This window comes from Puma concolor, chromosome C1 (assembly GCF_028749965.1).
Source record: "Puma concolor isolate L17-30 chromosome C1, mPumCon1.1.hap2, whole genome shotgun sequence".
NCBI classification, from domain to species: domain Eukaryota; kingdom Metazoa; phylum Chordata; class Mammalia; order Carnivora; family Felidae; genus Puma; species Puma concolor.
In genome coordinates, this window is record NC_141674.1 from 179,125,360 (window position 1) to 179,138,140 (window position 12,781).

At 42.4% G+C, this 12,781-nt stretch overlaps 1 protein-coding gene across 2 annotated transcripts in view; it reads right to left on the minus strand.

Annotated features, from left to right (window-relative positions):
• STAT1 (signal transducer and activator of transcription 1) overlaps nt 1-12,781 on the minus strand; it is a 42,821-nt gene that overhangs the window by 17,334 nt on the left and 12,706 nt on the right. For both annotated transcript variants that reach the window (XM_025932891.2, XM_025932895.2), the window contains exons 6-12: nt 11,503-11,592; nt 10,415-10,493; nt 9,232-9,323; nt 8,670-8,821; nt 6,306-6,464; nt 4,497-4,589; nt 1,682-1,741 (exon numbers count right to left, since the gene is read on the minus strand). In XM_025932891.2, coding sequence (XP_025788676.1) covers nt 1,682-1,741; nt 4,497-4,589; nt 6,306-6,464; nt 8,670-8,821; nt 9,232-9,323; nt 10,415-10,493; nt 11,503-11,592 — 725 coding nt within the window. The remainder of the gene's footprint in view (nt 1-1,681; nt 1,742-4,496; nt 4,590-6,305; nt 6,465-8,669; nt 8,822-9,231; nt 9,324-10,414; nt 10,494-11,502; nt 11,593-12,781) is intronic.

Here is a 12,781-nt window from a genome sequence, read left to right on the forward strand (position 1 = left end):
CATGTTATCTGTGAGGAGTAGGCACAGATTAGAAAACATCAGCACACTCACAGTTACATGGGTTAGCTTCCTTTCCTATCTCAACTAGAAATTCAACATTTCTGTGAATGACCATCACCATTAGCTATGTGAGTGACCAATTTTCCCCAGTTTTAGAAAAGAAAAAAAGAATCTGAAATGAAGGGAACGAACAGTGTGACACAAAGCTTCCTTGTCAGAGCTAAGAAGAAAACTCTCTGGAACGAGAAAAAAGACAAAAGAGCTGTAACAAACCAAAAGGGAGACTGAGATAGAGCACAGTGTGGTAACACACATAACAGCCATAAAATCTCTGCCACACTTCATTTCAAGACATTGAGAGTATTTCCCTTGAACTTTAGGCAACTCTGACTTGGTTTTGCCAATAGAATGGATGGGAGGGATGCTGTACAAGCTCCAAGTCTCGCCCAAACAGGCCTCTCATGCTGCTCTTCTTACCCACCTGGGATGCTGTCACTATGCGATAAAGCCCTGGCTCGCCCTTGAGAGCCACGTGGAGAAGGGCTCGGTTATCCCAGCCAGGACCTCAGACATGTAACAAGTCCATGCTGGACCACTCAGCAACAAACAAGCTGATACAGCCCAGAAAGACCACCTACTGCTCACAGAATAAGAGAAAGGATAACTTTTTGGGTTTTAAGCCACTAGGTTCAGGGTGATTTGTTATGTAGCAAAAGCTGATACACAGAGAAACCAAAGATGATGGCAGGAAAGACAAGGGCACAGACTATAAGAAAGAATATTGTTACAGGGCGGAAAGCTAGAACACCAGAGGAAACGTGGATTATCATAAATGGTCTTGAAACTTGCTAAATCAGTACGTTACACACAAAAAACATTAAATGTATCAAGGGTGGGGCAGAGAGGGGAGACAGTAGCTAGGTCAGTGCTAGTCCAGGTCTAAGGTCTAAGGGCAAAATGGGATGGGACTGCTCCATCTAGACCCCCTCTGAGAGACCCCACCCATTCCCAGGTCCCTACTGCCCAGAAGAGACAAGGGTGGATCCAGCAGGCTCCACACAGTCCCCGCAAAATGCTGTCATCGTCATTCCAGCAACGACCCCACAACTGGCCGCAGAATCACTGCAGCCTTGAGGATCCTCAGCCTGTGTTTGATCACAGGCCTCTCCTCCTCTGGGGCTGGCCTAGGAGGGAGGTGGGGTAGTATGCAAGACTTGATCATTACAAACTCATGTGCATAAAATACACTCATTCTTTTGTTCACTTATAGTCTCAAAAGGCACCAGCATGTTATCAGCTCTAAAGGAAGCTCCCAATGTCCAGAATGGGAGCTATCAATTTACATCTCTTAGGATCACTTAGGGGCGCCTTGGTGGCTCAGTTCGTTAAGTGTCTGCCTTTTGATTTCAGCTCAGTCATGATCTCATGGTTAGTGAGTTTGAGCCCTACATCAGGCTCCGTGCTGACAGCGCGGAGCCTGTTTGGGATTCTCTCTCTCCCACCCTCTCTCTGCCCCCACCCTACTCGTGCACTCTCTCAAAATAAATATATAAACTTAAATTTTTTTTTTAAATCTCCTGGGATCACTTATAAATAGCTCTAGTGCATCCATCCATGTTTGGTTAACAAAACCAGAATTTCAATAGTGTATGTATATTAGATAATGTTAAAGATAGCTTACTTATCAAATAAGACTTTGACTTTCAAATTATAATTCAGCTCCTGCAATTTCACCAACAGCCTGGAACGAAAAATAAAAGTCATTATTACTTTAAAAAATTATTAGAGTTTATTTATTATATCAATTCCCTATTGGAGAAGGTTTCACGAATCCTCACTCCCTCCAGTTATTACAAACAATAGAATCAACATTCATGTATGTCAACTTGGAATATTTTCTAATTGTATTTGCAAAATAAATTCCTAGCTATGGAATTGCTGGGGCAAAACTGTAACACTAAATTCTGATAGAAAGCATCACTGATTTTACATTCCCACCAAATGTGAGTGAGGGTACCTGCTTCCCTATATAGCCTTGCCAACACTGGGTTTTATCAAGATTTCTACTTTTGGACAATTATATGGGTGAAAAATTGCAAATGTACTTTTTACTAAAACTTGTGACTAATGTTTGTTCTCTTGGGAAAAAATAAGAACTCTTATTCATAATCAGGAAAAACAGGTTAACATCGGAAGGAAGGAACGTAGGGCTAAGATGTGCATGTGTCTTCTCTGATGAGCTACAGACCTCAGGAAGGAGCCCCTCACTGGTCTGCTGCACTTAGTGGGGCAGGTGGATGGGATTAGAGTTTTAGTGTCCCTTCTGGCTGTGAGTTCTGGTCCCCCAAGGGTGCTTGAGTGTGGTGCTATAAGACCAGCAACCAGGAAGCAGCAACTGGGGACCTCGCTCAGCAGCACCCCAGGTAAGAGGACCAAGGCCAACTCTGAAGGCCAATGTAGCTCTTCAGAGTCCAGCTGCTCATCAGTAGAAGACTAGTTAAATAAATCTGCCACTCAAAAAAAGAAAGATAAGCCATGGTCTCACATGGAAACGCTTCTACGATTGCTTACTGAAGAGAAAAACAGGCTGAAAAACATGTATAGCAGAATCCTTATTTTTATTTTTTATTTTTTTTAATTTTTTTTTTCAACGTTTATTTATTTTTGCGACAGAGAGAGACAGAGCATGAACGGGGCAGGGGCAGAGAGAGAGAGGGAGACACAGAATCAGAAACAGGCTCCAGGCTCTGAGCCATCAGTCCAGAGCCTGACGCGGGGCTCGAACTCCCGGACCGCGAGATCGTGACCTGGCTGAAGTCGGACGCTTAACCGACTGCGCCACCCAGGCGCCCCAGAATCCTTATTTTTAAAAATAAAATACTGTATATTATGTACATGCATATGTGTGTATCTATGTATAAAAACATATGTGTGTGTGTGTGTGTGTGTGTGTGTACATAGACACACACACATACACATAAACGTATATATGTATTTGCATGGACATGGACAGAAATCTGAGAGTACTGACACTAGGCGTTTACCATGGTGGTCTACAGACAACTTAGATCACATGCAACTTTGAAAAACTGATGAAAGCTATGAGCCCATTCACTAAAAAAACATATGTGTCATGAGTCCATATTCACACACACCACATATGGTTGCAGGGGTATGTAAAGCCTAGGTTACAAGCTTATACTCAGGAGAGCATGAGTCTGCTGGGAACTTTTACTCTCTACTATTACAGTTCTGCAATTCTGAATTCCTTTCTATAGTGAACGTGCATTACATTTATCACGGGGGAAAATATCAGGTGTGTGTACATATGTATCTGTTATAGCTCTAATTTTATTTTATTTATTTTATTTTATTTTATTTTATTTTATTTTATTTTATTTTATTTTTATTTAATTTTTTCAATATATGAAATTTATTGTCAAATTTGTTTCCATACAACACCCAGTGCTCATCCCAAAAGGTGCCCTCCTCAATACCCATCACCCACCCTCCCCTCCCTCCCACCCCCCATCAACCCTCAGTTTGTTCTCAGTTTTTAAGAGTCTCTTATGCTTTGGCTCTCTCCCACTCTAACCTCTTTTTTTTTTTTTCCTTCCTCTCCCCCATGGGTTTCTGTTAAGTTTCTCAGGATCCACATAAGAGTGAAAACATATGGTATCTGTCTTTCTCTGTATGGCTTATTTCACTTAGCATCACACTCTCCAGTTCCATCCACGTTGCTACAAAGGGCCATATTTCGTTCTTTCTCATTGCCACGTAGTACTCCATTGTGTATATAAACCACAATTTCTTTATCCATTCATCAGTTGATGGACATTTAGGCTCTTTCCATCATTTGGCTATTGTTGAGAGTGCTGCTATGAACATTGGGGTACAAGTGCCCCTATGCATCAGTACTCCTGTATCCCTTGGGTAAATTCCTAGCAGTGCTATTGCTGGGTCATAGGGTAGGTCTATTTTTAATTTTCTGAGGAACCTCCACACTGTTTTCCAGAGTGGCTGCACCAATTTGCATTCCCACCAACAGTGCAAGAGGGTTCCCGTTTCTCCACATCCTCTCCAGCATCTATAGTCTCCTGATTTGTTCATTTTGTCCACTCTGACTGGCGTGAGGTGATATCTGAGTGTGGTTTTGATTTGTATTCCCCTGATGAGGAGCGATATTGTGTTATAGCTCTAATTTTAATAGGACAGACAGACTCTTAGATACTCTAAATAAGAATTCCCATTGAAATGCCTATTACAGGGGCAGCTGGCTGGCTCAGAGCGTGAGGCTCTTGATTACAAGGTCATGGGTTTGAGCCCCACATTAGGTGTGGAGATTACCTAAATAAATACAACTTAAAAAAAGAAAAAAAAAATGCCTACTGCAAAATTGCTTCCTCTAAAGCACTCTATATGACAGTGTTGTGAAGGAACTGAGGGATGCAAACTTCATGGCAGAAGGCGCAATGATTCCATCTTTTCTCAATTACCTCAACTTCACGGTGAACTGGACCCCAGTCTTCAAGACTAGTGGCCTCTGAGGATGAGTTGGCATGCAAGGCTGTCTTTCCACCACAAATGAGCTGTAAGTTCCAAGCAGAGTGCAGATTAGCATTTCCATTAATGCTGAGGGAGTATGAATTATTTTCCCTAAACAGGAGAGGGGGTTAGAGGGCACAAGCTCAAACTCAGTTTGGAAGATTCGAACGAGTTGATAAATAAAGTGAGGTTTGCTAGTCAGCACAGAAATCCCCACACCAAATTTATACTCAAAAAGATCAGAGTAGTTGCAGTGAACTGTGATACCGTCGATAATGAAAACCTTGAGTTGGGTTATGTTCATTTATGAATTTGCATGAAGAAGCAAATTTGCTAACCAGACTTACTGTGGTGATCACTTTGCAACATACACAAATATCAAATCATGACGTTGTACACTGGAACCTAATGTAATGTTGTATGTTAACTGCATCCCAATTTTAAAATAAAAATAAACAAAAAGAATAAATAAAAAGAAATTTTACTAGAGTTGAAAATGTAAATAATTTTGTAACATATTGTAACATATTGCCTTACTATCATAATTTGAAATGGGTATTTTGGTATCCTTTGGAAAACTGTTCTTCTAGTAAAATTGAGTAAATTTTAAAAAATTTAAAAAATTAAAAAAAAAGTTTTAAAAAAAAACTTAAAAAAAATTTAAAAAATTCAAAAAAATACGTAAAACTTATTATCTATCTACTAAACATTTCCAAGCCTTAATTTTCATTAAAATAAGTATCGGATTTGCATTCCAAAACCCTAGTAAATAAATATCCTTGATAATTTCAAAACAATAGCACTGAGGCATTCCTGTTTGGACATTAGCCACATGTCAAGTTAACATGAAGACTAAATTTCAATATGAACTCTATGCTTCTTTCTACTCAGTGCCATTTATTCATCTGCTAAGCATATGTGGAACACCTGCCCGTGGGCAAGGCACTGTACAAGGTCCTTATGGGGGACAAAAAGATGACAAAGGCACATGTCTGTCTTCCAAGAACTTCCCAATTTATGTCACAGACAACAAGAATACATACACAATTACATAATAAATCCAGAATGGGACAAGAATGAAGACTGAACCAGGCAGATCTTGAAGGGAGGTAACATATTTGGGAACTCTGGAAAGATTTCATGATTAGATATAAGCTGAAATTTACAATTTTGAGACGAGGTTCAAGAGAGAGGTGGAGGAAATAGTTACGAGAGGCAAGGCAAAGCGACTGTATGTGGTGGGCACGAGGTCTGCCAAAACGAGGCATGTGCAGAAGCTCACCCTGGAGTGGCCAGCTGGGACTGTGGACATAGGGTACAAGTGTGTAGTAGGGGGCTCCACCTGGATGAGCAGGTGACAGAGAGACAGGCTGAAGTCTGCTCTGGAAAGCACAGGGTCACAGGGACTAGGGAGGCAGGGGCTGAGAAGGGAAGCACTTGGGAGGTGACCATGTATGAGTCTAGCAGAGAGGATCTGAGAGCTGGAGACAGGATGAGGCCTTGGTGTGGGAAGGAGGGGACACCAGGATAGACTTGACAGGTCTTGGCACACAGTGGCCCAAGGAGTAAAACTGACAAGTTATCAGTCTAGATAGCCACAAGAATGGAAAGCCAATGGCATAGACAGGAATTTGGAAAGAGGGGACTGTCCTAAAAATTTTTACATAACCTGTTAAACACTTCTAAACTATCTGAATCACCATAACATTTTCCCCAGTAAAATAATTGCAGAAGATACAAACCAATCCCCCTCAAGTTACCTCTGAATGAGCTGTTGGAACAGGTTGAAGGTGCGGTCCCACAGCCCTTGTTTGTTTTTTGTGATAGGGTCGTGTTCATAGGTGTATTTCTGTTCCAGTTCCTCAAGCTTTTTAAGCTGCTGACGAACCTGCTGCAGACTCTCGGCAACTATGGTGAACCTGGGGAGGGAGAAGACACAAGGGTCTCAATCGCAGGCTGTCATAAAGCAGCCTGGATCACAGGAAATCACGGAGATCAACAAGAGGTTTTTACGGGCAACACACGATGTTATCTGCATGGCCACACACTGCAGGGAGAAACAGAGAACAAGGTTCATCTTGGTGTTCAAGGGCAGTTATTCAGGGAGAAGAAACCAACGGCACTGATTACAGCCCAGATCAAAGACCTCCCTACACTTCGAGACGGACCTGAGGAGATGGGGCAGGGTGGGGTGCCGCCCGCTGGGGATCTGTGATTTCCACTGACCTGTAAGATAATTGAGATTTAAAGGGAGAGGGTAAAGAGGAGGGCAGAGGCAGGGGACACAGCGAGGCAGACTCCATCAGAAGTGATGCAGGAGGCAGCAAGGAGCCCACATATAGGAATGGCAGGCCCTGGGGAAGGAGGAGAAGAGGGAACCAAGGTCAGGGTTTCACTGAACTGAAAGGAGAAGGCAAAGCACTCAATCCAGACACTCAAAATGTTAGCCAAGGAGGAAACCAGTGATTGCTTCAGTTTCCTCCTTGCCGACTGTAAAGTGCCTCTGAGCCACGTCAGGTTGTGGGACTGTCACTTGACTAGCTGGAGTAATGACAAAAGAAAATCTTCTCCCAGCGAAATACATTTCCTTCACTTCACAGTTCCATTTCCCGAATGCTGTTCAAGGCACCCAGAGAGCAGCCCCTGACCATGAAAGAAGGTAGGCTAATGGTGGGTGGGCAAGTTCCAGGTGGATTCTAACCCAGGGCTTCCCCACTGTCACAAGAAAATGACAGTCTATGGACAGAACAGTGGAGGACACTGGAGGGCATCTGTGGCTCTGGAAGAGGCTGCCCGTGGCCGAAATGACCACAAGGAGGCTCCAGACAGCCCAGGGCCTCCCAGAGCACTAGGAGGACAGGGGGGTCAGTGCCCCTCAAGGCCCACGGAGGCACACTGGGCTAGGAAGCTCTGTGCTAACCAAAAAGAAATTTGGAATATGAGCAGGCAATCTATAGAATAAATATAAATGACTGAATATTAATTGCGAATTTTTTAAAAAGTAGCATCCAGAGAACCTCCCGAGATCTCCGGTCCTTGGGCCCCTGGGAATTGTTCCAGGCCACCATCCCCTCATCTCCTCTCTGATCCAGTCTCCCACCCATTCTGGTCTGTTGGCCCTCCCCCAAACGACACTAACATGTTCCCAGTCGCCCAACTGGCTTTTCTGTCTCTAGCCTTTCCTCCTGACTGCTGCCAGAGTGACCTTTCGAAGTAAAACAAAAATAAAACAGAGAAGTAAATCTCCACTTAAACAAAAAGCCTGCCTGGTTCACCAGCACCCACTGGACAAAGTCCCGTTCCTAGCACTGTGTGGGAGCCTCCACAACCAGGTTCCAGCATCTTGCCACCTCCGCTTTCTTCCTGTCCTCCCTGGCACCCCACTCTCCCATCATCCAATATGGGGTACTGCAGACCCCCATTCATGCCCAGCCGCTCTTCTTCTCTGCCTCAGTCCATGATGGTCTCCTCCCTGGTCTCCACGAAGTACTCGTCTTCACTCTCAAGAGTCTTCAAGACCACTTCCTTTCAGAAACCTGTCCTGCTGACTCCTTCCCTCATCTTCCACAGAACTCTGGACAGACCTTTGTTAGAGCACTGGTAACATTCTACTGCATGGAATGATTACATCTACCTCCCGCCTCCACACTGAGAGGACCAAGAACCATTCATCATGTGTCGCCAGATCCTAGCCCAGTGCCGGGCATATGGCGTTTAATAAGTGTTTACTCGATGATGAGCAAATGAATGGTCCACGACAAACTACGATCTCATGGAAGCCTGGAAAATGTCTCAGACTATTTTGTTTTTAAGAAAACATCAGGGCTCAAGTTGTTAAGTGTGTTTAAGTGACGGCGACGTCACCAATGTTTTGGCACAAATGATGCATCCCACGGTACACGTAGAGTAGGGAGAGGAGTGCTCCAAATCAAGCAGAACTTGGCTGACCTGGGCCACATGCATGACAAACGTGTGCTTTGCAAGTGAGTGCTTCCAGGGCAAGAAGAAGCTGGACTACATCAAACTCTAAACCAAAGTTTTGACGGGGTCCTTTCACTAACAACAACTCAAATGTGTGCTTCAGGAGTTCGTGGGGTTAGCCAGCCAGCTTTGGAGAATCTTACCAGTTTTGTAGCTGATCAAGACAAGCGTTGGGGGGTCCCCCAATACAGGCACTCTGCTGTCTCTGCTTCCACTCCACCAGTTCATCATTAATCAGGGCTTTCTGGGTAAGTTCGGTGATGTTCAACAACTCTATTATTTTGTGAACTACTTCCTAAAGAGAGAGAAAGAAGTAAAGTGAAGTAAGTTCATCTTTAATCACTGAATTTAAAAACATTAATTTTTAGGGGCATGTGGGTGGCTCAGTGAGTTAAGTGTCTGACTTCAGCTCAGGTCACAATCTCATGGTTTGTGAGTCTGAGCCCATAGCACAGAGCCTGCTTCAGAGCCTTTTTCCCCCCTCTCTCTGCCCCAGCCCTGCTCACTCATGCACACACACTCTCCCTCTCTCTCTCAAAAATAAATAAACAATAAAAACATTTTTTAAAAGCAAAAGCAAATATCTCAACTGGGGCTCTACGCCAAGTGGTTATAAAAATAATTCTTCATCTATTATACACTTCATGTCCATTATTTCCAGCCTGTGACAGAAGCAACATGTTATTCTGGAAAGCGAATCACTACCTTTCTCTTACTGTCAAGCATTAAATACATCTTCTTGATTAACATCTGTTCTTGCTTCTGATCATTCTTTGCCACACCATTGGTTTCATGTTCTGTGAATTGGGAGAGAGAGCAGATAAATATAAATGCAAAAAAACTAAAACCAACTAAATCCAAGATTCACAAACACTTAGAAGAAATATAATCCAAATGCTATCTGGTGATAGATCAAAGTTTGGTCTTCAGTTTGTACTGAACAAAATAAGAAAAATGTCCTAAGAATAAAAACTGACAGGCTGAAACAAAGTACACTTGTTTTCAATGACCCATGGAAACTGGGAACAGTTACCGTCTGGTTCTTAAATCACTGCCAGATTACCTAAATGCACATAAGTGACAAAATTCAAAATCTCATATAAAAAATTTACACAAAGCATATCCGTAGCTTTGGAAGAGAAGTATTAGGAAGTAGTAGTTGAGGTTCCTTTCTCTCCTACTATTCCTCAAATTATACTAATCATCTCTCTACATTAACCTTGGTATCCTCCAAATGACAGCCAGGGTTACAGCAGTACCTAACATATTTTACACAATGCATGCTTTTGGGTTCTTTTCAGTCAATGGCCTGCCATCATGAAAAACAAGCAACAAAATAGAGCAAAACCGCTTTAAAACATGAAGAGCAATGCTAAACTTCTCTACAGAGTATACATGTGGAGCTGCAATGTTTGAAGGAGCTTCTGGCATTCGCACAGGGAAACCCCGCACACCTGTCAGTCTACGTCCATCAGTGGGCCAGGTACAAGAAGTACAGTGAATAACACATAACCAGGGGTTATCAACTGGGGGTGGTACTCCCCCGACCCCCACCGCAGAACATTCGGCAAGGTATGGAGGCAGTTTTGGTGGTCACCACTGGGGATTAGGGAAATAGTTCTACTGCCATCTGGTGGGAAGAAGTCAGGGACGCTGCTAAACGTCTCCTGTGTAGGACAGCCCCTCACAACAAAAAAAAATTATCAGGTTCAAAATGTCAACAGTACAGAGGTTAAGACCCTGGCTTGAGTCATCAAGAAGCCAAGACTAGCAATTCAGAGTCATAAAGCGTTTGGCAAATGTGAAGACATACTTGTCTTCTTTATCTAGTGTAAACAGAAAAAAAAAAAAGACAGCCAATGGGCACTGTTTCGATGTTAACTCTTACCTCTGTTCTGCAAGGTCTTGCATTTAAAGTCATATTCATCTTGTAAGTCTTCTAGTGTCTTGATTTCATGCTCTATACACTACAAACAAAAACATAAACAGGTTTTCACCCATCTGCTTCCAAAGACTTTAGGAAATAGATTGTTTCTATAGGACCCAGAAAACCATGGTAACAATCCAGCTCCCTCAAAGATGGATTCAACTTGCAAAATTCTAATCACATACATAATAATTTCAATGTCCTTAATAAGTATGTAAGAACTTTTTTTAGAAAGGAAAACATATGGCTATTTCCAGACTGGGCTTACTTGATTTCTACTTTAATGAAGTGTTTCCTTAGAAGGCTGCAGGATAAAGTTGCTTCAAAGAATCTGGAATTCGGAAAGGCACTGTCTGAAGCACAAAGTCAAATCCACACTGGGGTGACCAATATCCAGATGAGATCACACCTCTCAGCTGGAAGGCCTTTCCCACAGATACAGTCCTGGTGTAAAGCAAGACCCCTTGTCTCTTCCCCCGACTTAGCTCTCACCGTAGAGGGGGGTGAACACAGGCCACCAAGGGCACCAAAGTAGCTCTCTGCTTTCATATGATCTTACAGGTTTTATCTTAAAATTGTTGTGGATATTTTATTCTAATCAGAAATGTATCAGAATTTCTTTCAAGTGAAATGTTTTTGTTCCCTTTTCAAGTTTTAGAGTAAAACAGGTGCTTGAAAAAGATGAGCTATGTTCATGCTGGAGCTCTGTGTAATCCCAGGAACACCCCAGATTTGAGAAGCATAGACGTAAAAGGCTATTTAGAGCAGCAACATCTAGTTTATTGTGTGATGGGGCAAAGTCGACAGTTTCTGCACAATCTCGCAAGGAAGAAAGAGATAAGCTCAATGTTTGGAAGTTATAAAAGGGGCCATAAAAGTCTATCTGCTCATTGGTTTAACCCATTTGTTTACTTATGGTCTGGAACTTCAGCAAAACTTTTCTCTCAACTACTTGAAAAACAAATTAGTTACCACGTTCACACTCGAGTAATCGAAAGCTTTTTCCTTTACAAAAAGAGGCTAAATGTATATATTTACTCAATACTTACCATAACTTTATCCTTCACATTTCTGACTTTACTGTCAAGCTCCTTCTGTTTGTCTAACATCACAGTGCTCTGAATATTCCCCGACTGCGCCTGTAATGGGAGGTGCGTGGTTAACAAGTATCATTTCTTCTAGCATATTTACCCGCTGGTTACTCTCCAAAGTCAAGTCCATACCCTGTGCTCTTACCTACCTCCCAGACCTTCCAAAACCTCCTACAAGCTTCCCACATGGGTGTTGACAAGAAATAGCTCAGTTCTCAAGGACCTGGAAAATGCTGATAAACTATTAAAAAGGCTACAGAAAGACTAGGCTCAGTTCATGCCTAATATAAACAGAGTATTTCTGGAGTTTTCCATTAATTCACACAGTTGCATGGTACCACATGAGAAGTTTATTTCACGGTTTCTCAAATTCTGTAGACAAGATTATTCTTATTAACCCTGTACTTGTTTCAAAGCTTTGTGATTCATGGTGTGGTCCCCAGACCAGCAGTACCTTACCACCTGGGAGCTTGCTGGAAATGCAGACTCTCGGGTCCTAATCTGATTACTGAATCAGAAGCTCCACTGTGACAAGATCTCAGGTGATTCAGAGGCCTATCAAAATTGAACAGCACTGCCATTGAAGGACTTCAACGAGTAGTGGCTACCCTAAAGCAATAATGACTGTCAACCCAGACACACTGATAGTATTTGGTCCCATCCTCGATAATCAGGACATGGACATAGCAGTGTCTACGTGTTCATTGCATAAGGTGTTCCATGACTCACATAGTATGACTTACAAGAGACTAAGTCAAGGTCAGGCAACGTCCTAGGCCCAAGTGGCAGAGTGGGAAACACGAGACTGTTCTCATATAGATGAGATTCTAGAAAGATGCTATTTTTGTTTAGAGTTAAAGCCCCTTCCCATGGCAAAAACTGTGCCCATCAAACTTTCTTACATAGAGTCCTACACAGCACAGATTCTATGTGGGTATTTTTATATATTCAAATCTATCAGTATTTTCTTCTTTCATATCTGGATTTTCCCTATTGGAAAGCCCTTCTGGACTGACAGATTATAAAGGAGTTCACCCATTTTTAACCTAGACCGTGCATAGTTTCTTTTTTACTTTTAGATCTCTGATCCATTTGAAGTTTATTCCTGTGTTTACTGTGAAGTATGGCTCCAATTTTAACTTTTTCCCACTTGGTTATCCGTTCATCTTAACAACATTTAGTGAGAAACTCGTATTTTCCCCAGAACTTTCAGTTGCCACTTTTATCACCCAAATTT